This window comes from Cryptosporidium muris, genomic scaffold, assembly GCF_000006515.1.
Source record: "Cryptosporidium muris RN66 scf_1106632373453 genomic scaffold, whole genome shotgun sequence".
Classification (NCBI taxonomy): domain Eukaryota; phylum Apicomplexa; class Conoidasida; order Eucoccidiorida; family Cryptosporidiidae; genus Cryptosporidium; species Cryptosporidium muris.
The window spans coordinates 816359-840885 of NW_002196570.1; the positions used below are offsets into that span (position 1 = coordinate 816359).

At 32.8% G+C, this 24527-nt stretch overlaps 13 protein-coding genes across 13 annotated transcripts, besides 5 other annotated features; 8 read left to right on the forward strand and 5 right to left on the reverse strand.

Moving 5' to 3' along the window:
• Positions 1-182: 182 nt before the first annotated feature.
• CMU_040850 (uncharacterized protein) lies at positions 183-1645 on the forward strand (the record flags this gene model as incomplete). Its single annotated transcript, XM_002139328.1, has 2 exons — positions 183-350; positions 410-1645. 2 exons carry the CDS (start codon positions 183-185, stop codon positions 1643-1645), a joined length of 1404 nt encoding a protein of 467 aa, XP_002139364.1.
• Positions 1646-1758: 113 nt separating this feature from the next.
• On the forward strand, positions 1759-3288 carry CMU_040860 (uncharacterized protein; the record flags this gene model as incomplete). The annotated part of the gene is made up of 1 exon (XM_002139329.1): positions 1759-3288. One exon carries the CDS (start codon positions 1759-1761, stop codon positions 3286-3288), a length of 1530 nt encoding a protein of 509 aa, XP_002139365.1.
• A 45-nt stretch (positions 3289-3333) lies between these two features.
• Positions 3334-3359: a sequence feature (AT_rich).
• A 28-nt stretch (positions 3360-3387) lies between these two features.
• Positions 3388-3417: a sequence feature (AT_rich).
• Positions 3418-3489: 72 nt separating this feature from the next.
• Positions 3490-3520: a sequence feature (AT_rich).
• Positions 3521-3741: 221 nt separating this feature from the next.
• CMU_040870 (uncharacterized protein) lies at positions 3742-5994 on the reverse strand (the record flags this gene model as incomplete). The annotated part of the gene is made up of 1 exon (XM_002139330.1): positions 3742-5994. One exon carries the CDS (start codon positions 5992-5994, stop codon positions 3742-3744), a length of 2253 nt encoding a protein of 750 aa, XP_002139366.1.
• Positions 4368-4388: a sequence feature (AT_rich).
• Positions 5995-7640: 1646 nt separating the features above from the next.
• On the forward strand, positions 7641-9818 carry CMU_040880 (uncharacterized protein; the record flags this gene model as incomplete). The annotated part of the gene is made up of 1 exon (XM_002139331.1): positions 7641-9818. The coding sequence occupies one exon, from the start codon at positions 7641-7643 to the stop codon at positions 9816-9818; it is 2178 nt and encodes a 725-aa protein (XP_002139367.1).
• Positions 9819-9964: 146 nt separating this feature from the next.
• CMU_040890 (uncharacterized protein) lies at positions 9965-16018 on the reverse strand (the record flags this gene model as incomplete). The annotated part of the gene is made up of 1 exon (XM_002139332.1): positions 9965-16018. The coding sequence occupies one exon, from the start codon at positions 16016-16018 to the stop codon at positions 9965-9967; it is 6054 nt and encodes a 2017-aa protein (XP_002139368.1).
• A 165-nt stretch (positions 16019-16183) lies between these two features.
• CMU_040900 (uncharacterized protein) lies at positions 16184-16969 on the forward strand (the record flags this gene model as incomplete). Its single annotated transcript, XM_002139333.1, has 1 exon — positions 16184-16969. The coding sequence occupies one exon, from the start codon at positions 16184-16186 to the stop codon at positions 16967-16969; it is 786 nt and encodes a 261-aa protein (XP_002139369.1).
• Positions 16970-17225: 256 nt separating this feature from the next.
• Positions 17226-17834, forward strand: CMU_040910 (60S ribosomal protein L13a, putative; the record flags this gene model as incomplete). The annotated part of the gene is made up of 1 exon (XM_002139334.1): positions 17226-17834. The coding sequence occupies one exon, from the start codon at positions 17226-17228 to the stop codon at positions 17832-17834; it is 609 nt and encodes a 202-aa protein (XP_002139370.1).
• Positions 17835-18214: 380 nt separating this feature from the next.
• Positions 18215-19000, forward strand: CMU_040920 (TLD domain-containing protein; the record flags this gene model as incomplete). Its single annotated transcript, XM_002139335.1, has 1 exon — positions 18215-19000. One exon carries the CDS (start codon positions 18215-18217, stop codon positions 18998-19000), a length of 786 nt encoding a protein of 261 aa, XP_002139371.1.
• A 312-nt stretch (positions 19001-19312) lies between these two features.
• On the reverse strand, positions 19313-20605 carry CMU_040930 (uncharacterized protein; the record flags this gene model as incomplete). Its single annotated transcript, XM_002139336.1, has 1 exon — positions 19313-20605. One exon carries the CDS (start codon positions 20603-20605, stop codon positions 19313-19315), a length of 1293 nt encoding a protein of 430 aa, XP_002139372.1.
• A 188-nt stretch (positions 20606-20793) lies between these two features.
• Positions 20794-21938, reverse strand: CMU_040940 (succinyl-CoA synthetase, alpha subunit, putative; the record flags this gene model as incomplete). The annotated part of the gene is made up of 3 exons (XM_002139337.1): positions 20794-21528; positions 21585-21719; positions 21789-21938. The coding sequence occupies 3 exons, from the start codon at positions 21936-21938 to the stop codon at positions 20794-20796; spliced, it is 1020 nt and encodes a 339-aa protein (XP_002139373.1).
• Positions 21939-22232: 294 nt separating this feature from the next.
• On the forward strand, positions 22233-22700 carry CMU_040950 (histone H2A, putative; the record flags this gene model as incomplete). The annotated part of the gene is made up of 1 exon (XM_002139338.1): positions 22233-22700. The coding sequence occupies one exon, from the start codon at positions 22233-22235 to the stop codon at positions 22698-22700; it is 468 nt and encodes a 155-aa protein (XP_002139374.1).
• Positions 22701-22865: 165 nt separating this feature from the next.
• CMU_040960 (prefoldin subunit family protein) lies at positions 22866-23517 on the reverse strand (the record flags this gene model as incomplete). Its single annotated transcript, XM_002139339.1, has 3 exons — positions 22866-23054; positions 23109-23210; positions 23269-23517. The coding sequence occupies 3 exons, from the start codon at positions 23515-23517 to the stop codon at positions 22866-22868; spliced, it is 540 nt and encodes a 179-aa protein (XP_002139375.1).
• A 111-nt stretch (positions 23518-23628) lies between these two features.
• Positions 23629-24332, forward strand: CMU_040970 (uncharacterized protein; the record flags this gene model as incomplete). Its single annotated transcript, XM_002139340.1, has 4 exons — positions 23629-23685; positions 23735-23779; positions 23833-24067; positions 24199-24332. The coding sequence occupies 4 exons, from the start codon at positions 23629-23631 to the stop codon at positions 24330-24332; spliced, it is 471 nt and encodes a 156-aa protein (XP_002139376.1).
• A 138-nt stretch (positions 24333-24470) lies between these two features.
• Positions 24471-24503: a sequence feature (AT_rich).
• Positions 24504-24527: the final 24 nt, after the last annotated feature.

The following is a 24527-nucleotide window of genomic DNA, read 5'->3' on the forward strand; positions in this document are numbered from 1 at the left end:
TACCTTAGTACTTTCTTTAAAAAGTGCTTGTATATATAGCGCTCTTTCACCTTTGCTCTTGCCCCTGCTTTAATAGGGTCGCTTTTAATAAGATCGCAATTTTCTGCAAATCTTACAGCTAGATATCCTAAATATTACTGATATTTATAATTAACTAATCTGCGTAAATTTAAAAGGAAATAATGAGTGATTATTCTGAATACTTTGAGGAAGTGAGGGATGTAACTTCAAAACCACTTATTATGAGCAATAACAATGCAAGTTTTTGCTTTTTTGGGCGTTTCAGCATACCTACTTATGCTCACCATATGTCTGGAATGTTATTTGTTGAATATGATACAAACTATGATGTAAGGCACTTCATTTTATTCCTTTCTAATCTTAATACTGTCATTTTTCTACTTCTTAGGATCATCGAGCTAAAACAGCAGTAAAGCACGAATACTCTCTTGATACAGGGTTAACTCAAAAAATATCATATCATAACATGAGAATTCGTGATAGTAATTCTAGGCAATGTATTGGAAAACCAGTGGCAATTGACTGCAAGAACTATATTGTGATTATTGATAAAGGAAGCTATTTTGAGGTTAAGCCTTTGAAGGGTATGCTTATCTTTCACCCTGATGTCAGGAGCAAGCATGACTCAAATTCAGATATTGCTGAGATAATAAAACGAGATTATATAGTGAGAGATGCAGCAATGACAGCAAAGATACATGAATCTAAATTGCAGACTAAAGTAGAAGTAGATGTAGAAGAAGCAGATGACTATGAAGAAAGACTGAGTATGCGTACCTCTAGACCTAAAAAATCCAATTTAAAACCAAATACAATATCAAGGCGTATTGAAGATAGATTAGATGATATATATGATCAAGATTTCGGACTCAAAGAACAGGAAAAGAAAAGAAGATTGGCTGCATTAGCTTCTAAGAGTGAAAAGAAAGTAGACGATCTTAGAGTTATAGAATCTGCACTTTCACTAACTACACTTAAGAAATCTAATATAAACTGGGATTATGATGGAGATGGCCAAATGAGTGATGATGATGATGAATATATTGATGGGAATGAAGCTAATATAGGCTCTAATAGAGAAGATATGAATATTCCTGATAATGGAGGCATAGACTCACTGAATTCAGAAGAGGAGGATGGACCTGATGAGATTTTAACAGAATATGGTCAAACATTAAAGACAATGATTGCTAATCAACAAGATATGGAAGCTGATGATGAACTTAATGCGTATTCCGATGAGGTGGAAGATGATGCAGAAAGTAGAAGTAATGTCAGTGGTACTGCCCCAATTACAGCAGGAATACCCACGAATGTGAAAATACTTACACAAGATTCACAACAGAAGTTTACAACTAGGTCACCTACTGTATCCTCTGTAATATCATCGGCTACATGTGGAAATACAAGGAATTTGGAGTCTGAAGTTATCCGCAAACTAAGCTTAGCTGGCGGTAGAATGCAAATTAAAGCATTTTTGGATGCTATGAAAGTTAAGAAGAAGAATAAATACTTCGAAGATATCCAAGAAGTAATTAAGAAGGTAGCTGATACACATACAGAGTACCATGGAAATACGAAAATGAGTTATATTACGCTTAGAAATAACTACAGGCAGAGGTAGCTACTGCTAAAATTAAAACGCGTCTCGTCTAGTGTGTTTCACACGAATGTAGCGCAAGCTGCAACATTTGATTATAAAGACTTCAATACTACACTTTTTAGTAAATTCTAATAATGGATTGGCAATTCCATGGACATGTGAGAGATATTGATGCGGTCATTCATCTCATTAATTCGTCATTTCTATCTGGAAGTGTGGCATTGGGTATAATCTTAACTGCAATTGGTTCCTGCTTTATGGCATTTGGCAACACATATATGAAACGAGGCCTCCATCTACAACAGGAGAAGTGTTTAGGCACAGCCGATAGATATATTCCTAGTATGGCATATCATGAAATTACTTGGTGGATTGGGATTATATCTTATACATTTGGTGCACTAATTCATGTCATAGCACTAGGATTTGCTCCTGCATCTATATTAGCACCCATGAACAGCTTTGGTTTGGTAGCTAATGCATTTGCAGCAGCAACGCTTCTAGATGAACACTTTGGATGCTTTGAATTGGTATCCACAGTTGGGGTTATTTTTGGAATTTGTCTATGTGCTCTTGCCTCTGTATTACCATCTAATTCTCTGAGCAAGAAATATGATGGAATAGATAGTTGGTCTGATCCATACTATTTGCTTTATATAATGTTCTGCTTTATTTGTGCACTTGCTGTGCTAATTGTTATTAATAATGAAGAAGCTAAGTATAATGAAGAGAAGGATATTCAAACTAGGCGAGCTGTTCTCAAAACAATGGATGAAGAGAGTTTTGGATTCTCTACTTCTAATCAATCTTCTCCACAACAGCAAGTTTCCTCACCTAACACAAACAAAATAAAAGTTTCCTTACCGGAATATCCACAGTACATTAGTATGTTATACGGTTTGCTTGCTGGGTTAATTGGCGCACAGTGTGTTCTTGAAATAAAAGAAATAGTAGCATGGGGTGAATATGCTATGAAGAATCCAGCTACATGGATGTATCACATACAGCCCTATGTTGCTTTTGTGGTTTTGGGTATATCTACTTGGTTACAGATGCATTTCCTAAACTTAGGGCTTGCAAGAGGTGATGCAACATTGGTTGTACCTGCTTATTATGTTTTCTGGACTCTGTTTAGTACATTTGGTGGTTTCAGTAAATTCCATGAGTTTCAAGGCTTTACTTTATCAATGACTATTATTTTTACTATAGGTATAATTATAACGACAGTATTTGTTATCATTATGTCTATAAGAGAAATACTAGCCTTTAAAAAGGCAGTAGACGAAAATGTACCACATAATAATGAAGTAGAGTCTATGCCAGAAAATGTAGATTCTGTGAGAAGCAAGTTAGATGTGCAACTTCCTTTATCAATGGGTGTTCTAACAATGATTCATGCTGGAAGGTTAGCTGGAAGATATTTTGCTAATGCATCTGCAAATTTGCTTAGGAAGACAAGAAGTGCATCTGATCTACTATTACAAAATAAGGGCTCAATTGAACTTATTTTCCCTCATAAAGATATTTGGACTCTTCCCAGCAATGTTCACAGCTCAGCTATAGTAATGGATGGAAATTCATCATACCAATCAACAATATGGAGACCAAAAGCTGTAAATGAACTTGTATTTGATGAAGGAAGTCACTATGAAGAGATTAAATAAGTAGTATACTTCTAAAGAAAGTACTACTAATTTGACTACCTAAAGTATTATATATATATATATATATTAAACATTAGTCACTAATTCCCTTTTAAAAGCAAAAAAAAAAAAAAAAAGATATTTATAAATCCCTATGACATAATGTATATTTCCTGTAATTAGTGCTAATACTATAGCTGTCAACTTTTAGTTTCGAATAACTATAATTGTTAAAAAAAAAAAATAATAAATTCCATCAAAGAGATTACTCTCAGTAATTGAATTAAATTACCATATAAAATATATACTTTGCACATAATCCTCAGTCGTGCTTTATTAGAGGCTAGAGAATTAAATATATTTCAAGCTTTCATCGTTTTTTAAAGAGTTTTAAAGGGTTCTTAATAAATATTTTAGTAATGTTCAAGGAGTTTTCGCTCAAATAATAACTAATAATTTACACAAGGCGAAATATTAGTCTACTTCATGGGAGCTATGCAAAAATTGGCTATTCAAGTGGTACACACTGGAAGAATCACCAATATCACTCGAGTTTGTAATAGAGTCTGCTGATATCTTGCTATAGCAACTGCAGTAATAAGGAAAACCATCTATTATACATTGATCACAAGATGGACAGCGAGCCTCATCGTCAAATACATTAAATGTCCCTGAGCTCACGAAACTTTGATTAGTAGGCAATGCTTGAATTTGTGCATGTTCTTGCAAAATACTATCTGGAATAAAAACTCCATGAGAGATTGGTTGTATAAGAGATGGAATATCTAGTGCAGAATTAGATGCAACATCATTCATAGAAAATAGCTGGCGATATACATATAGTGAAGTCGATAAACTATTGTTTAACACTGAATTATTTAAAGCAAAATTATTTTTATCCACAATATTTTCACCTATCTCAGAATTGTTTATCAATCCATCTGGGGATATTAAAGGATTAAGACAAAAATGACCTCCATCAAAGATTACATTTTGTTGTATTGAAGATCTATATATACAATTATTTTGAAAATATCCATTTTCGCTACATATATTGTTAATATTGTCATTCTCATTATTTTCCATTATTCCATGCCATCTTTTTTTATTTAATTTTATATCAGACTGCCCCACAACGCCTTGTGCGTAGCTAGCAGACAAGATATTGCTATTATTGTATATATTATTCATAGAACCTGAAGAAAAAGTTTCTTTCGATATATTGCTACTTTCAAATATTCCAGAGCTATTTGTATTGGTTAATTGCATCGAATTATTTGTTGGGCTTATCTCTAAACTACATGTATTCAAGTTTGACTTGATATAATCCAACATGTTAACATTGGCTTGTTTATTTGCAGAGCATATATGATTATCTATTATTGGAGTTGCTGCAGCTGTAGAAATATCACCAAATATGCAGTTACTTCGATTTTTAGTAATACATCCATTTACATCAATATCATGAATATTATCTGATAAAGAAGTATAATTTTTCCTGCATCTAGGGGTTAGTGGATTACTATCAATACTTAGATTCTGAAATTGACTACTAGATTTCAATATGCTTGGAGAGTTTATTGCACAAGATGTTGAAGAGGACAAGCTGGATGAAAATCCTTTATTCTGATATATAGATGAAACTTCTTGTATATTCGAATAATTAGAGTTATCCCAATCCTCACTTTGTTTTATTAATTTCCTCTTATTTTTTTTTTGAAATGACAATACATCTATCTGAGTAGATGGAATTGCTTGACTTGCTTCTTTCTCACTCCCATCACTTTGTAGTCTTAATCTTAATGGTAATGACAATAAGCTACTATAATTCTTGTTTAATTGATTATAAATTGGAGTTTGGCTATTATTTTTATTGTAAATTAGTAATTTAGACATAGTTCTATTGAGTAACTCTTCACAATCACTACTATAGTTTTGCTTTATACGCCAAGCCATTTGTATAACTTTTGCTTCATTAACATACAATATGTATCTATCTAGTATTCTACCTTTAAGATCTGCAGCTGTGGGACCAATAAATACTTTATGCGATGAATAATTTTGCTGAGGGCAGAATGTAGCTGCAAAGTAACCACAAGAAGCCATAAATACTCCATAAGATTCGAGTACATTTTTAGAGATATGAAATTGGCAATTCTGACTATCTTGTTCCATTACTTTAAAATGGCCCATTAATTTGTCATGAGCTTTTCCTTTAAATAAGCAACTCCTACAAGGGCAAAATACCCACCTTTTGGGCTGACCACGAAATGTCAAGCAGATAATATTCCTCTCATGGCTTTCTAATGCTTTACCTGTTGTTCTCATCTGTATAGAATCCATAAATGCTTTGATTTCGCTACTCTCACTAATGCAAAGCCTACGCAAGACAATTGTCCCCAACTCAAAATTATTCATAATTTCTGCCTTCTCTTCAGTTGTACTGACTGCTGATAATATATTATCAACATCCTCTGAAGATACTAAAACGAAGTCTGGTACATGGCGTGGTTTTAGTTTACCTCCTCGCCTACTATTGTTGCCCTTATTTACAAGATTTGTTTCAATTGACGGTTTATAATATTGGTCATCATAACAGATAGCATCGAAATGGCGATGACAAGAGTACTGATCTCCATTAGCCATATCATTTGTAATCCTATGTTCATTGTATAAATTAAAAAGCATATCTCCACTACTTGCAGTACAGCTCGTCAAATTAGCCATCTCTTATGCTAAAAAAAAGATATTTAGTAGTTATTCCAATCTTAATATTTCTAATTAATTATTTACCTTCGAAATGATAGTGATATAGGAACAAGTTAATTTAATTGTTCACTTATTTGACTGTATAATAGATGCTACTCTTACATTACATTATACAGGGCCTTAAGAAAAGTTTATGCAAATATATTTTTGTTAAAATAAAAGAGATGCCAGTATCATATGAGTATATATTATACTTTTATTATTTAATTGCAGTATTTAATTAATATTTCACTCTCACAATTTTTCCTTAATGTCAATATGAGAAAAAGAGTTAGGCACTGGTTGTTATAGTATTTCCTTTATCAATTCCTTTGATTCTTATTATAAGTCAGGATAGTCACCTGGCATGCGTGCAGCAGCTTCACACAAAATGTCGGTAGATAATAATATCCCTTTTTTAGCGGAATTAAATGTTCACGATAAATATCTAACACACGTATGTAACTGATGCACTATTAGCGCCATACGTGTGGGGGCGGTAATATCATGCAACTTAAAGCGCCTATAAAACTATATAACACTAAATAGCTTGTTTTAGACGATGCAATTATTTTCATTAATTATATAAAGTAATATTGTATACTTTCACTTAATTATATAAGACTCTAGTTTCTCCTTCTTTATAAATTAGTTTTACTAGGCGTTTTTACATGTGGAGCAATATAAGTGAGCTGATCCCCAATAAAAAAGAGAGCTCAGTAAATTACATTTAAAGATAAAATAAGCATATAGATACTTAGGGAAGATACTGGATTAACTCTAAGTATACTTTTAAGATTTCTAATAAAAGCAAATTAGGTAGTAAATAGTACCTTGATCTCTAAATATCCATCTCAATAAATACAGTCTAGTAAAGTTAGTAGTGAACTAGTTGATTAGAATACAATACTTCATAATCAACTCTTATAGTTTATAAGCTGAAATCTCTATTTTTACAATAACTTTTTTTTTAAAAAAGAAAGCTACAGAATTCAATGATTACCAAATTACTTTCAATTGGAAGATCATATTTATCTTTAGTGACTTATTCGCAAGTGTTCCAATAGGCGGTACACACACATAAAGACACAAGTGCAACAAATTGTGCATGCAACACACATAAGAAATTGATGCATTATAAATAGTGTGATACATATACGTGAAATCGATTCTTATAAATCAGATGTTGGGTGCATGTAGCAACTACTTTGCGCTTCATTATTGTATACGTATTGTTATAGTAAAGCTATTTAATAGACGTATATTGTGGCTTTAAGAAGTACAAGCCACAGTATAGTTTGCTCTCGTAGTCGTGGCAGTAATTCTTGCAAGCTTAAGAGAGAAGGTAAGATAGCGCTTTGAGTTTTCAGCTCTCTAATTCATTCTCTAAATATTTGGATGTAACTTTTTTTTAGATGGTCTACTTTTAATCACTTGTAGAACCGTATTAACTTTGTAAGCTATCACTTTTGGTACAACTTCTGCATCATCTACCAGCTATTTCAACACAGTACTTATTTCTCTGAATAGAGTCAAGTTTTAAGGTAAAATAGTATATTCTATAAAACTAATTATTATTTAAAGGAAGCTTCAAAGCATCTACCTTATAAGAGTTGTAATTAATAATGTGGTTGAATTCAAATTTATTTGCATCAAATATGATGAATCAAAGCAAATCTGATAATTATAGTGCAGAAAGTAATCTCGCAACAACAAATTTCACTCATGAAGCATTGCTGAATTGTCAGACATCTTCCAAATCTAGCAATATGAGTAGCTCTATTGCTACACGAAAACCCTATACTTCTAAGACACCACTTCATAGGCAAAAACCAAGACATGTGCCATCATTTTGCAGCCTAAGTGATTCAAGTATTAATAATTTTGAAAAGGGACTTTTTAATCAGATGTCATCTGATTCAGAAAAAGAAATAATATCAAGCCATTACGAGCCTGGTACAATAGGGCTTCGTCGTTATGCAGTTACACATCAAGATGAAGTTGACGGTTATATTTTTGATTTCAGCAAACGAAGTACAAGACTTGCTAATGATAGCATAGATAGGACTGTTGTTACAGTAGGTTTTACTGGAAGAAAGAAAAGATGGACACTCTGCCCATCATGTGATTGTATACCTAAGGCTGATAAACGTGAGAAAATTGTAGGCCAGTGGAAAATTTTATATTTGCCTCCCAAGGGTGGAAATTTGATAGTCCCAAGGTGTGTCTATGAAGCATATGGTGATGTAGTTGATGACTGTAACTATTTTGCTGCTACACTTTGCCCTCAACAAACTTATTGTGCAAAGCATAGTAACCAAACTAGTTTTCTAAATAGAAATTGGCACTATTCATATAGACACCAGTTTGCTTTACAAGACTACATTGTTTTTTGCGACCATTTACAGTCTATTAGACTTGTTTGGAGATTACAAACTTACAGAGACAAATCTAAAAGTAGAGAAATAACAGCTGAAGTTGCAGAACAAACTTTAATTAATGTTATGCAGAGGATTTTGGAATATTCAAGAGTTAAAGGATTTAATAGTAGCATAGCACTACCAATAACTAATAACTCATCTAGTAATGGTTCTCATACTGAGACTGAAGTGAGTGAATCAGTAAATTCAAGTACACCTACTTCCAATGAGAAAGAGTCCATAGGTGTTTATGATGTCCCCCCTATTTCATGTAATTCCTCTGATTCACTAAATACAGGTTTTGATTTTAATATCCAGTTACAATTAGCAGCAGCACAACTAAGTTCACAGTCATACCAACCTTTAATAGTTCAACAAACCTCATTACCTACTTCTTATGGTGCAATTATAAGTAGAATTTCTCCTCAGAATTCAGTTTCATTGCAAGATTTACTAGCAAGTTATTTGGATGAAAGAGCGAAGTCCATAAATAATGGACTTACTGCAGAAAAAGATAGAATTACAGGTCTATATACATCACTGACACCTTCAGCAACATCAATAAATATGTCAGATGGTCTGAGCAATTGTTCAAGTACAGGTACCACTCCAATGTCAATGGATTCCACAGACTCCCCAACATCAGCACATATACGACTTATTAATGCAACTAAGAGCTGCAAAGAAAATAATAGTAGTATGTATGATCAAGATTCAAGTAATAATAAGTGTGGAGATAGTGGCGATACAACGGCATTTGTGCATAGTAATTCAAACTCAAATATAATAAATTCCAATTTTGCACCAGATATTTTCAGTGCATTAAATGCCCCAATTTTATTGAGTAACGCATCAAATAATCTAAATAGTTTCGGTACAGTACTTAACTCAAGTCAATTTGCACAGTATCCACTTACTCAAGTTATCCCAACAGATACCAGTAATGGTTCCGCATACCTAGTATTTGGAGCTAATTCTTCGTTCTGTCCCATTTTATTACCACTTAGTAATCATGGACCTTTTAACTCATCAGGACATATCTTCAGCAATGCAAATGGAGGATCTGTTAGTGTGAATAACGGAAATTTACCTTTCGTTTCTCCGGGAATACACTTTGCAAAAATACCACAGCCACCTACAAGTGAAATTGCAAATAATAACTCCACTAAGTCTATCCCAGTTCCTACAGAGAGTAATATTAATCCAATAAATGTCAATATACTTCGAAATGAAGCAAAGAAAACATATATTCAAGGTGATCTAAGCTCTCACTCAGGAAATCTCCCTCCGGATATTGATCAGGCCACTTCGAAGACAATAAACCATACTCCCACCTCACGGTTAAGTGCCATCAACAGTATTGACGCAGGTACATCCCAATAACAACTTAAAATAGTCTTTGTTATTTTGATAAGTATATATAGAAAGAAGTTTGTCATGTAATACCTTCTACTCTAAGTCAAATTCTTTTAACTTTTGCAATCACACTACATATTGTTTATTAAAATATAAACACTAAGCTATTTTTCTTAACCCTCCAAAATCTCAAATATACAGGAGATACTCTTAGTAATATATAAATTTTGAAACGTGCTATTTCTATTGATACAACCTTCAGCATACAAAGACTCAAGTAAAAATTCAAGTTCACATTTTGAAAAAAGTGAAAATGAGCTCAAATAATCGGGTATACTAATATTTGGCATTTTGTATAGCATAAAATAAATTCTATAAGAAAGGATACCACAAAGCAAGAGATTTATATTACCATTTATAGTGATAAAGCTATTAATGGGTACTTTAGTTGTCATGAAGGGAGCTAGCCAATCAGTTGAATTATCTATTGATAAATATGAGTTACAAGAATTTCTAAACAAATTAAATATTTCCTCCAACTCTACTTTTGTAAAGAACTTAAATATAGAGCTTGGATCCCATAACAACCAAAATCTTGATACTAAATTTATAGGGATAAATTGGTCTTCTGTAGCTTTAGTTGTATACTGTTTTTGATTCAAACTTTCTAGTTCAACTGTATATTTATTTTTTGAGATATAATATTTTGATATATATAACCATTTATCTTCATTTGGGATACGAGCACATAGATTTAACATTTCCAGTAAAAAAACTAAATAATAAATAGTTGAAGCATATTTACCCAAAGAAAATGGGAAGGAAAAGTCAGAACAATTTATATGAATTCCAATTAATGCTAAATCACTTATAAACTCAAAGTGTAAATTATTAAATGATGATTCAATTTGCAGAAGACTACACCCACATGGACCTGAATAATGAATAATGCCAAGAATTATACAAAGAATATCGAAGATTCTGTTATTATATTCTTTATTTCCAACAATCATATTCTTGAGTTTCCTTAATATATCAAATATAGGGTCTTTTGAAGGTGATTTTCTAAAGTGAAAAGAACCAATTTCAGATCCAAGTAACAAACTCTTTACTGAGAAAAAAAAACCCATATTTAAAAGAACTAAGGGCTCAGAGTCGTGTAAATTTCCAAAAGTTAATTTTGGCATGCTTATATCTATTAAATTGTGATATTCACTTAAATTATGTTTACTAGTAGAAACCTCTACATTTTTTAGATTAGAATAATGAATAGCTACACCCACAACTTCAGGAGCACTTTCTTGTTGAATTCCTACACCTTGGCTGATGTCTTGAGCTATACTTTCAGACAAAAAGTTGTTTACCTTTTGTTTTTTAGCAAATTTTCCCTGAAAAATATCTGGTTCTATATACCTTTTACCCAATTCATTATATTCTGAATTTGTATGGTATTGTTGAAATGAAGTATCTTCATTATTGTCATCTGTATTACCTATTAAAATTTCATTTAGTAAATTGAAAAGTTTTGCATCAGTGAAATTTACAGATTTTTCATAAAAGTCTGCATCATTCCATACAATGTCAAAATTGCAGTCATCTTCGGCAAATCTAGATAGGTGATGTGCAACTAATATTCCATTAATATTTGATAAGTTTACCTTTACCAAGATACTTTCGTCATGTTGCTTTTGGGCTAAATTGACTCTACAAATTTCTATAATTTCGCGCCATTCTCCAATTTTACCAAATAATTTTATCAAAGTATTTCTTGATATAGAAATCCTCCTATTCTCAACAGTACTTTCACATTTTTCAGTTCTACTATCTTGGCCTTTGTTGAAGATCTTGATTATACCACTTTTTATCAAATCTCCACACAATAATTCTATCGCTTGCTCATGTGGTAGCTCGATCTTATTTTCAAGAATATCTAGACATGATTCATCGCTATGATATACAGAGCTGAATATAATACTTCGGATTAGATTCATCTGCAAGAATGTTTCAGAAGATGACACTTCACTTTTGGAATAACATAAATTGCCGTATATAACAGTTTCATTGGTATTTGAAGGTAATAATATATCTGAGATTTCCTTTTTTCTTGTATCAAGAAATGATGTAATAGCATTAGTATCTATTGTCTTCACAAAATTGGTCTTCCAGATGTCTATTTCCAATACCAACCCAACTTCTTTCAAAGTGGTATATTGGAGTGCTCTTAAATGAATAAAATCTAATAATTTTGAATTCAAAGAGTATATTTTCCCAATGCAAATATATGCAAACATAATTGCTTTGATTGCTTCTTCCTTACTATTATCTTTATGTCTTGAAATAAGATCAACCAATCTCGAAAATTGAAGTCCAGTAAGGTTCATATTAAGAAATCCACTTTTCACAGACAAGCAAAGTATAAATTGAGAGATCAAATTGTATATACTTTCTCTACTTACTTTATTCACACATAATGATTTCAAGGATAAGGAAAAAATATGATACATGAATAAGACTTCATCTTTATGCAGACAAAGGACGGCATGTAATATTTCAAGCTTGTCATTTCTCCTTAATATTTCATGACTACCAAACAAACCCTGATCTTCTAAAAGATACTCGAGTGTTGAAGGAACATTATTTTCACTAAATGTATATTTATGAGAAAGTATAGTCCTATTATTTGTTTTTGCTTTAGCTTGTGATTGTTGACATACATTTCTTAGCATATACATAGAAGCATTTGACATATTCGATATATTGTGAAGTATGCTGTAATGAGACAAAATAGCAGGGTGAGTAGAATATAGTGCAGAACATATATGGCATTTGTATTTAGGATCTCTAAGAAAGCGAAATAATAGTCTATTCCTTGAGACTTGGATAGGTCCATTTGTTTTTGTAGTTGTGGTTAAAGAATCAACAACACGTTCCAAATAGCGTAAAGTGGTTAGTGGAGATATATTAAGGTCAGACGAAAGTTTTTGAATTTCTGGAGAAGCCATTGATAACACTATTTGATCATTATTTTCTATAGATTCATAACATCCTGAGTTTGTTAATTCAAAATCCATCAAATGTCGTGCAAACTTTTCCAAAGAATTTCTAACATTGAGTGGTAATAAAGCCTGATTTTTCCAATGCTTCTTAATAAAAATATCAGGGATGGTTGCATTCATTGCTAAATTTTTAATATCAGCATATTTCTTTTTAATTTTCATAGCAAAATTCTGCAAACTAAGCCAGAATTTCTCAAAGTTCTCTAAATTCATCAAATCAAAATATTCAGAGTTATATCTTTCCTTCAATTGACTTTCAAATATAGAATCAGACCTTAGTAGTTTTATATCTGATATTCTGATAATAGTGTTAACCTGCCAAAAGGAATCATGTATTGAGGTAGATTTTATACTAAAATAATTGCCATTATTGCTTACATTTGTTATATCAGTATTGTACTTACTTCCTTTGTCTTTACTTCCTACAAGTCTAAGCTTCTCTAATGTAACTAACATCCGTCTAAGTACCACAATTGCTCTTCTCCCTTTTAGTGAAACATTGGTTTTATGATGTATACGTCGATCAGATCTGCTTTCGACAGACATCCCAGTTAAAGATTCATATACTGTTTTAGGTAGTTCTTTAATTAAATTAGAAGATATGTGAGGATTTCTTGGATCACTCATACCAAAAAGAAGATAGTCTTCTATGTATGAGGATTTGTAACCATAACCTACTACTCTTAAAAAAGTGTCAAGATTCATCCCATCCAAGATTTGCTTGATTGACAAAAGACCAAGATTGTTATTTTTGTTTTCTTTGAAGTGAGTACTTATTAGATGATAGTGTAGCAATTTTAGGCGAATCATCAAGGAAAACACAAATCCATAATGTGCCAAAATTTTTTGACTGAAAGGTTGAAATCCAAAAATAGATGAACTATTATAAAGCGAAGGTTTCCCAGCTTTTTGCTCAGCAAAATTTAAACTAATATTTTTGGCTGGATTAAAGTATTTTAGTTTTTGCATTGGTAACTCATGGCAAATACCCCCAATACGTAATATTTTATTGGAACTATTATTTATTTGTGTACTATCATGCTTACTTATTTGATCCTCAATACTTATATGTAAGGATGCAACTGTAAAATCCCCAGAATTAACAACAGCAACATTGTTACTTGACAAACTTACTAGTTTTAACTCCTGTGACTTCTTTTCAGTTGTATCAGTATTCTCCAAAATATTATTTTCATGCATGCGTCCTATAACTTGATTTGTAGAAATTGTAGCATCATCTGCCTCATTTAAGCCAATTGAGGTTGAAGCATCTACTATAGCTGCAACACTTGAGAGTTCTTTCTTTCTTCTTTGAATAGCAGCTCTAGTAGAAGATGATCTTTTATTTTTAAGTTCTAGTGATTTTAGCTCCTCTGCCTCTTTACTTGTATATGATTTAGCCCAATAAAAAACTGAGATATCATTAGCTGAAATAAACCTTATATTGGACTCAAAAGTATTATTAAAAGAGTTCGAAGGAGTAATCGAAGTTTTCTTAATATTTTCGTCAATCTCTAAAAGCTTTAGAAGTATCCGTCTGATAGTTTTTCTATCTGGTCCCCTTACAGAATTCTCTGCATTTGCATAGAGCCTAGTAAAATCAGGAATTGTTAAATAGCCAAATTCTTCTACCCATTCCCTAGCTAAAGCCAGTCTCTTTTTAAACTGTTCAGTTGCTCCTACTAAGGAATTACTTTGTGGTTTCTTATCTAAATTTATAAAATCATCAGTAATATCACTTAAGATATCATATTTATCAATATTCAAATCTTTTTTACTAGCTTCTAAATCATTAGACTGTATAACTTCATTTACAGAATTTAGAGTTAAACTATTAAGATAATATCTATACATGAATGTGCGATTGCATCGCTGAGGTATTTTAGATATATAATTACTGCGGTTTAAATCTGCGAGTAGCTTTCCTAGTCGCTTCATATTAATCCCTAAAAGCCTAGATATGTCCAAAGATACCAACCCTGTAGATTTGCTTGCAGCGATCAAGAAGAATACCTGTTCGGCATCTGTTAGTTCACATAATCTATGACTAAATGAGATATCTGAATCGTCATCTACTTCGTTATTATGGTGAGAATTACACAAATTTTTATCCTGGAATAAAAAGCTCGAAGTTTCTTCATGCTGCAAGGGTTCTACATATTCCGTTTCAGATAGTAAATCAGTATTGAGATATTCAGACTTTACTAATGAATTAGGTATATCAATTTTGGAAAATATTGGAAAAGCGTCTTTCAAACATAGACAAGGAGCATAAGAGTTTGTTGAAGGGCACCATGCAAAAACTCTTCTTACACTTTTTGTAAGTAAAGAGTCTCTAACTTTATTGAATACCTTATTAGCTGTACGTTGTGTACAAATTAATCGATCTGATGACCCCTCACCATGAACAATCAAAAATCCAATACATAAAGTACGTATATCCCTTTCCCACGCGATCTTTCTTGGTGCTTTGTGTTCCAAAATACGAACAATCTCTGCACTAAGAGGTTGTATATGTTGATACCAAATTAGTTGTGATAATTCATGAGGAATTTTTTTAAAATCAAAAAATCTAGTCAGCCAAATTATAGCTGATACATGACCTCCAGATATAGTTGATTGACAATCAGAATTATTAAGAATCCGGTGTTTGTAACTTGTTGGCATTGGTATTGTAAAACGGACGATCAAATCGTATCTATATAGAGACTTTAGGTGTTGGAAGACCATTTTTGGATCCATTCCGAGTATCTTCGAAATTTCTGATTGCCAACAACCTTCAAAACGGCTTTTGGCAATGACCATATATACAGCTAATCTTCCATCTATATCATTAATATTTGAGTATATATGTAGATTTAGTATATATCGCTGAATATTTTCTGAAAGATGTAAATTAAAACAATCTAAGTTGTCCCACTTAATATCTAAATTCTCCACTTCATGTGAACTTCCATCCGATAATCTGACTATTTTAATACAAGGATATCTTACAATAGAATTAATAAAACACTTTTGGAAAGATGCATCTTCTAACTGGTTTATAGGAACATATTCACTAATTACATAAATTCTAGTTCTTACACATTCTAGTAAACATCTAGCTGTACATCCAATATTCCCAAATAGAGCTAACTCTTCCAATACAACTCTAGTCAGAGAAATATTCATTAATTAACACTAACCTATAACTTTAGTAAACATTCTGCGCCCTAACAAGAAATGTGGCGCAACTATTTGATTTTGTGTAATATCTTGATTCCTCCAATAATGCCTATCGTTTAAAAATTTGGGAATTATTCACTTTTATATATTAGGGAAAGAAAGACTAGTTCAATGGACTTGGGAATTTTGTGGAGTTTACCACTAAGTGATTTGCAAGTAATTGGAGAACGACTGAGTAATAGCGTCAGTGATCTTCGATTGCTAGTGAATGATCTGCAATCTGAAAATAAGAGACTACTTCAAGGGTATTCTGACTTAAAAGCACACATTGAATACTTACTATCAAGGGAGCAGATATTAACAGATAATTTATTTCGAGACATACTTAATTTAAATAACCGTAGTAGTTTAAATTTAGATGCACCAAACCTTAAAATCTTGGATGAATCGACTCCAGAATGTACAACCTGCACAGAACAGATGGGTTTAGATGCAGTTGAATTAGGAAAATTGACAGGAAGACGACTTAATAAAACTTGTTCATTAAATACTACAAACAATTCTATATGTTTGAAACAAAAGCTCCTTACCACTATAAAGGAAACTCCAATTGTTGGTAAAGATGAATGCAACATATTATATACACAAGACCAAGGGAGAGCCACTACTACTGCAACATCTAAACTTGAAATTTCACATTACATCTTTAAAGGGTCAGATCTGGAATATGAACTTAAGTTGCAGATAGACGAGTATACTTGTGCATTGATTAAATTTGATGGTAAATTAGGAGAGGAAATGTTAAATGAGTTAGTAGATGAGATTATTAGAGAGGTGCGAGTCAAACCTATATATAAAAGTATACTAATACAATTAATAAAACACTTTAAAGACAGCGGGGTATTCACATCTGAAATTGATCTTGCAGACCTGGACCCCTGGGAAACATACTGCTAAGTACTTAATTTAGAAATTGGTAATATGGAGCTATAGGGTAAGTCTCTAAAATGCCGCATTCTACTTCAGCACAATTGTATAAGACGCGCAATTTAGTCATCTGTCTCTTTAATATTATAGTATTTATAATAAAGACCCAACTACAACGACTACTACTATTGAAAAGTAGTATAGATAATATACGTATTATATTTCGGGAAATACCTTTCTAGAAGGATTACTTCTATCTTGTTTATTATTTTGAACGTCTATTACAATGTTTAAAGAGCAGATTGTCATTGACTGTCGTGGTGCTCTTTTAGGTCGCCTTGCCTCTATAATAGCTAAAGAATTATTAAATGGTCAGAAGATCATTGCAGTGAGATGTGAAGACATAAATGTTTCAGGCTCCTTATATAGAAATCGTATGAAATATCAAGATTTCTTGCGCAAGCGAATGAATACAAACCCTCGTAGAGGTCCTTTTCACCACCGTTCTCCATCTAGAATACTTTTCAGAACAGTACGTGGAATGATACCTCATAAAACAGCTAGGGGTGCAGCTGCTTTAGCCAGGCTGACAACTACAGATGGATGCCCAGCCCCTTTTGATAAGATGAAGAGAATGGTAGTTCCAACGGCCTTACGTGTATTGCGTCTCAAACCCGGAAGACAATATACAGTTTTAGGGGAACTTTCTGCACTAGTGGGTTTTAATAGGGTATCAATGATTAAGTCTCTAGAAGAAAAGCGTAAAGCACGTTCCCATACCTTTTTTGTTAAGAAGGTTGCACACGAGAAGAATATGAAGAAAATACAAGGACAAGTTTTCAGTAAATTAACAGAGGTAGAACAACAAATATTAAGAGCGGCCGGGCAGTGTTAAGTAGATTTCATACTAGTTTGACTACTAAATATGTTAGCTCACGTACTTCACTGGTACAATGTGGATAGTATTACTAAATATCAAGGTCATTCATGTTATACCCTGAAGTTAACTAGGGAATTGAGAGGTCTATCTCAAGTTGTTTAATTTAACTCCTTTGCTAGATTCCTCTCTCTTCTCCCTATAAATTCGCTATTCCTAGTATGTATTTTAACTCAATTTCAATATGTAGCTTTGTAGGCAAACTTAATAATAGTCATTGTAAGTCGTATTTTCTTCACTTTTGTAGCGGGATAGTTGATATAAACTTTATAGCTGCGCTCATTGGTTGTTACAACAAAGTATATTAGTGATGTTGTGGAGTTGAGTACTGCAGCATCATGTGGGCTACAAGTTTCGATATACCTAATGGGGCTCGCCAAGTTTTGAATGAGCAGATGATAAATGAAATTTCTTCTTATTTACCTATTGTTCTTGCACTGCGTCGATGGCAGCTTTCTTATTGTACGAAATTACATGGTATTTCATTCGGCTCATTTTATAGGTTAGTATCAGAGAAAGGCCCAAGTATCCTTGTCGTTCGTGATTCTGATGGAGTTATATTTGGTGCGTTTATTTCCGAATCAATAAGGAATTCCACCAGCTATTATGGAACTGGTGAGATGTTTGTATTCACATACAGAATGGAAAGAAGTGATTGTGAAGTCTCTGATATATTAAGTCCAATCTACAAGAATACAGACTATACAAATATTAAGCACTCAACCTGCATATGTAGAATGGTATACTGTGATGATCTTAGTGACCAGTCTAACACAAACTCTCTCAAAAGCGGAGACAAGTCTTTCTTGAACAAGCTATCAGAAAAAAATCTAGCTGACAATTGTAGTAAAAGTGAAAAAGTGCCGAATAATGTGAATGAAGAATCTAATATTTCACAAATAAAAGTTTTTCCTTGGAGTGGGAAGAATTGCTTTTATATATATTCAGACAGCAATCATATCGCTGTCGGCGGTGGTGGATCATATGCTCTTGCTATTGACGCTGACTTCCTTAGAGGTTGGTCATCGCCATGCGTGACTTTTGATTCACCATGTTTGTCAAGAAATGAAGACTTTATTATAAGTGCTTTCCAAGTATGGACACTTGCAGATGACTCTATGTAAGTATTTTAAAGAGTATTGCTAGAAAATTGTAAACTACCATTTATAAAGGAAAGACTTGAAAGGTAACTTTTGTTGCAGATTCTAAAATTTGTTAAAGTACCTGATTTTAATATTCAAGAGTATTTTTAAGTTATCTGTACATGCCGAGATACTCTCCAACTTCTTGAAATCGTCATTGCAAGTACATATCATAGGTTAGTAGGAATCCAAATATATTATAGATATTTATTTACTTAATATTTGTTAGGAATAAAGAGTAAACACTTTCTTCAACTATTCAATATAACACTAAAATCCTCAAGTCAATAAGGCTTATAATGCTTTGATATTTTTAAATGATGGAAATGGATCATTTGCTGAGAAAACAATAACTTGGTGTTCCCACGAGATATAACCTTTCACATATCCAAGTTTAATCAAATTTGCACATATGCATGCCATCTCTTGCTGATCAAATATTTCGTCTGATTGCCATTTAAAGCCTGCCTCAAATGCTGAAAATGATATCTTATTTGGATCACCAGGAAGATTTTTATCAGACCAAGATCGTATACGCCTCATTAAATTACGGTATACTATAAATTTGACCCTTTCAACACATAAAATTGTCCCATGATGTATAAAATTGGCAGAGAAGTTGTGAAGAGTCTTCTCAAATCTCTTTACGTTTCCCTGTAGGATAGCTTCTCTAACTTCCATATAATGGTACATTTTATATTTCTTTAATAACTTTAAGCTTGGAAGCAATCCAAGGCGCAATCTTACTGCAATTAGACACTCCAAAATATTTCGTTTGAAACTCACGTTCTTAAAGTTGCTATGTCCAAATGCCCATGCAAGCTGTTCTTCAGAGAGTAAGAAGTTTTCTTGTTGCATATACAATTTACCTAAAAAATAGCGAAATAATACCATAGGACCTCTAAGCACCTTGCTAGAATCAATGTTAGATAATTCTATGTGTTTTAGGAAAGTTGATGCCATCTGCATGTTTCTAAGTTGCATACAACATTTAATACTTTCCGTCATAAGCACAATATATCCTGCCTGTCTATCTTCATCACCTCTAAATTTCCCTATTTGTTGGCGTATTGCATTAAGTACAGTAATTTGGTACTTATTTTGATAGTCTTCATCGTTGTCATCATTTTCAAAGTATCCAATATTCAACTGTGAATCTGCAATAATCCCAGCACGTGATAAAAAGGAGCAAACTTTTATTAATACTGGAACTAACCATTGACATGGCAGGGCATCAGGATCACGGTATATTTCAATCCATCCATTGAGCAACATTGTCCCATTTGAGATGACATTATTCCACTGACAACTATTTTTGGTACATTCACGGCATATCTCCAAAAAATTTTCTGTTACTATTTTTAAGGAATTTGCAAACGGAACTTTTCGATTTGCAAAGTACTTTTCGATAGAGTGGTGAATTTTTTGGGAAGTTAGTTTAATAAGGAAAGGCTTACTTAAATGAGGCACATTCTTTACAGCAAATAAATGAGTGAGAATTTTACCATCCCTATTGACTACCGACTTTTCAACATCTTCTAACCATTTCAAAAGCTGATTATTGTCCAATGAACTCATTATAACCATAAGCTTTTAGAAGTTAGCCAAGTTATTCTTTTTGTGCGGCATAAGAACGGTATTGGCCTGTTTCCAATTAATGAATAACTAAACCATCTTCTAGAAAGTGCCAACTTTCTATTTAAAATCTAGTTAAGAAAGTGAACTAATAAGATAATTAACGTATATAAATGCACATTCTAACTGGAAACATTATATCAAGTTGCAGGTATTCTATTTGACATTATTGTGGAAATTTCGTAACCTATTGCAGAGGGATTTTTGACTACTCTAACTCCTGCATTTTCTAATGCTCCTATTTTACTTGCTGTTCCTCCTTTCCCACCACTGATAATTGCACCTGCATGTCCCATTCTCCTATTTGGTGGAGCAGTACTTCCAGCAATAAACGCCACAATTGGTTTTTTGCATTGACCTTTCTCATCAAAATTATTTTTTAAAAGCCAATCTGCTGCCTCTTCCTCTGCATTCCCTCCTATCTCGCCAATAAGCACAATTCCCTTTGTTTGTTCATCAGAAAGGAAGTTAGATAGGACATCAATGAATGATGTACCATTTAAAGAATCACCACCAATACCAATGCATGTTGATTGACCTAGTCCACATTGGCTTACTTGCCATACAGCTTCATAAGTTAAAGTCCCGGATCTGCTAACAATGGCTATCTCTCCAGGCTTGTGAATAGAGGCTGGCATTATACCTAATTTTGCTTGTCCAACACGAATTAAACCCGGACAATTTGGGCCAATTAATGTTGATTTTTTATAATATTCAAGTGCTTTTTTTACATATATCATATCATGAACTGGTATACCTTCTGTAATACAAACTATTATCTCTATTTCAGCCTCTATAGCATCCATTATTGCCTGTGTAGCATTCTTAGGTGGAACATATATTGTTGTAGCTGTTGCTTTTGTAACACTTTTTGCCTACAAAAAAGTCTGACATTAAAAGACTAAAACTAAAAATATTATATATAACTAACTTCTTTCAATGTATTGAAAATGGGAATTGAAAATTTATTTTCAGAACCACTCCAAATTTGACCTCCTCTATTCGGAGCAACACCACCGACTATTTGCGTACCATATAATATACACTGCTCCGTATGAAATGAGCCCTATAAAAACATTATATCAAAAGTACTTTTATATCAGATATTAAAGTAGAAAAATGAAAAAAAGATTACCTGTTTGCCTGTAATACCTTGACAGATAACTCTTGTATTTTTGTCCACGAAACCAGGTATCGTAGACAACTTTGCACCTGATACTTTTAAGGAAAAAAATCGATCGCCTCCTAAAAGTACCCTATTTATAAGGTACTTTATATTAATCATTTTTAACACAAATTAACAGTAGAATTAGAAGAGTATAAAATGTTAATGCAATTATACAAAGAGCTTAAAGGTCTATGCATGCATGCATAACTCCTTGGTATATAAAGCGGGATACTTGGAATATAGGCGCCTGCGCCTCCCTTGTCCACATTATATTATAAACACTAAGTTGCGCTATTCTCTAGCTTTTTTATTATCCCCTAGGATCACATTATCTGATTTACTACTATACTAAAGAAAAAAAATATATTTGCTGTTTTCCTTTAGGTGAACTCTAGTTAGAGCTATTGAGAAATGGATTGCACCGGAGTTTCTGGCAAGATTGGTGGAAAGGTCGGTGGAAAGGTTGGTGGAAAGGTCGGTGGAAAAGGCAAGGCAGGGTCTGGTAAGGGCAGTAAAAAACAACCAACTTCTAGGGCTGCACGTGCCGGACTACAGTTTCCAGTTGGTCGTATACAACGTATGCTGAAGACTCGCATTCCTTGCGACTGCCGTGTCGGTTCTACTGCTTCTGTTTATGCTGCGGCTATTATGGAATATTTAACAGCTGAGGTACTTGAGTTAGCTGGTAACGCCTCGAAGGATCTGAAAGTAAAGCGTATAACACCCAGACACTTGCAACTTGCTATTAGGGGAGATGAAGAACTTGATTCCTTAATAAAAGCTACAATAGCAGGCGGTGGTGTTATTCCCCATATTGAAAAGTCCTTAATGAGCAAGACTCTTATGGGGAAAAAGGGTAAGAAAGGTATGAGCCCATAAAAAGGCCTTGATTATTATTTTAGATGTAAAACTCAATTTAAAAGATCTAAGTAATGTTTTATCTAAGTATCTTGGTTATTCATAACTTAGTCACTATTTATCTTATCAGCATGATATTAAGATATCAAATTAGTTTATTATTAAAAATATATGTAAATTCTGAAGTTACTTAGACTTCTGTATAGTTACTCCATAGTTGTGAATCCTAGCTGTGTTTACATCTAGGATTGTTAACTGCTCTCGAATAAAGTCTAGTGAGTCTTGATAAAACTTCACTGTCTTTTCAGCTGCAGCTAGGTTACTAGCCAGGACATCAGCAGCTTCATCCAAATTATATTCTAAGACCGTATTTGCCTATTCAAAGTAGATTAGTGTAAATTTTCAGAAACTTAAGATATAGTCACTTACTCCTAGCCACAAGTAAATCTTATCAGATGGTTCAGCTAGACCCCTAACAAGGATATTATCAGCCAGGGGGAAATAGAATGTTTGATTAGCAGTACTTTCTACCTAAAGTAATGCGCTGGTTATTTCAGAACTAAAAGACAATGATCTAAATAAAACTTACCAGTATCTTCTTGCGATATCTAACTGTCTCTAAAGCTGATTCAATATCTGGAAGTTTTACAACTAAAGACTCCTGTTGTGATTTAATAGAAGCTTCCATAAGCCTGTACTTTCTATAAAGTATCTGAGTATTCTCAAGTATTTGATTAATTGGACGTTCACCCACAAAATCTTTTATAGAAGATATAAATACTGCTCTTGGAATGCTACCAAAGTTTGACTCATCTTTAGCTATTAGTTCTGAGATCATTTTAAGTACTACTTAGGAACTACCTGAAAAACATATTGCGCTAACCTAAATTCTGTACCGATATTACCGGAAGTTCACACCTACAAAACAGCTATATACGAAAGTTATCAAATGAATAAAATATCTAAAGTAGCTACGATTTTCCTGCAATGCTTATTATCTGTAAAGGTAGCTTTAACTTCAATAGTGCTATAAAACACAATTAATTTTTGTCTAGGTTACAGGTATTGCAGATGCAACAGCATTCTTTAATGCTCTTAGTGTATGGTAATCTAATCAGTTTAATCTATAAATACACATTCATATTTTTTTTAGGATTACTATGGAAGAGACTTTTCAAATATTCATGAAATGATAGTATACTGTAATGATAAACTAAGACCTCTACTTTTGGAGATTTCATACAGTAGCTCATATAACCATGGAGAATTTATTGGAATAAAAAGTAATTTATTTGGATCTGATATTTTCCCTAGTGAGCCTAATATAGATAAGGCTGCCTTTTGGACATTAGGATTTAAGAGATCAAAAGAATATAATATTTGCAAAGGTCCGTTTTATTCATTTTTCAAATACTACACTGTCTCAAGTGACTTTTAATACACAATTCCAGATATTTTACATTATGTAATTAGGAAAGGTATGTTAATATTTAATTTTACTAACTTTTCAACTATACAGCTACTTCAGATGGGCCAATCCCAGAGACTGAAGTTCTAAACTTGATAATTAGCAATACAAAGTATTCTAAACAATATGGTATGTTCCTTAATGCCCACTTTGCAGATAAATTTATACAATTTGTGCAGTTCTAAGTCTTATATCTTATTTAGAAGAACAAAAGTGGCTTAAACAATGCAAAGAAGGTTATATATGTGGCCCACGAGCTTATATTGAACTTATTCAAAAAACTATATGAGTGCAAGTAAATATACATATCTTTACTTCATTTCAATAATACATTAATTATTATTTTAAAATAATAAGAGATACACATACTCTTGATATAG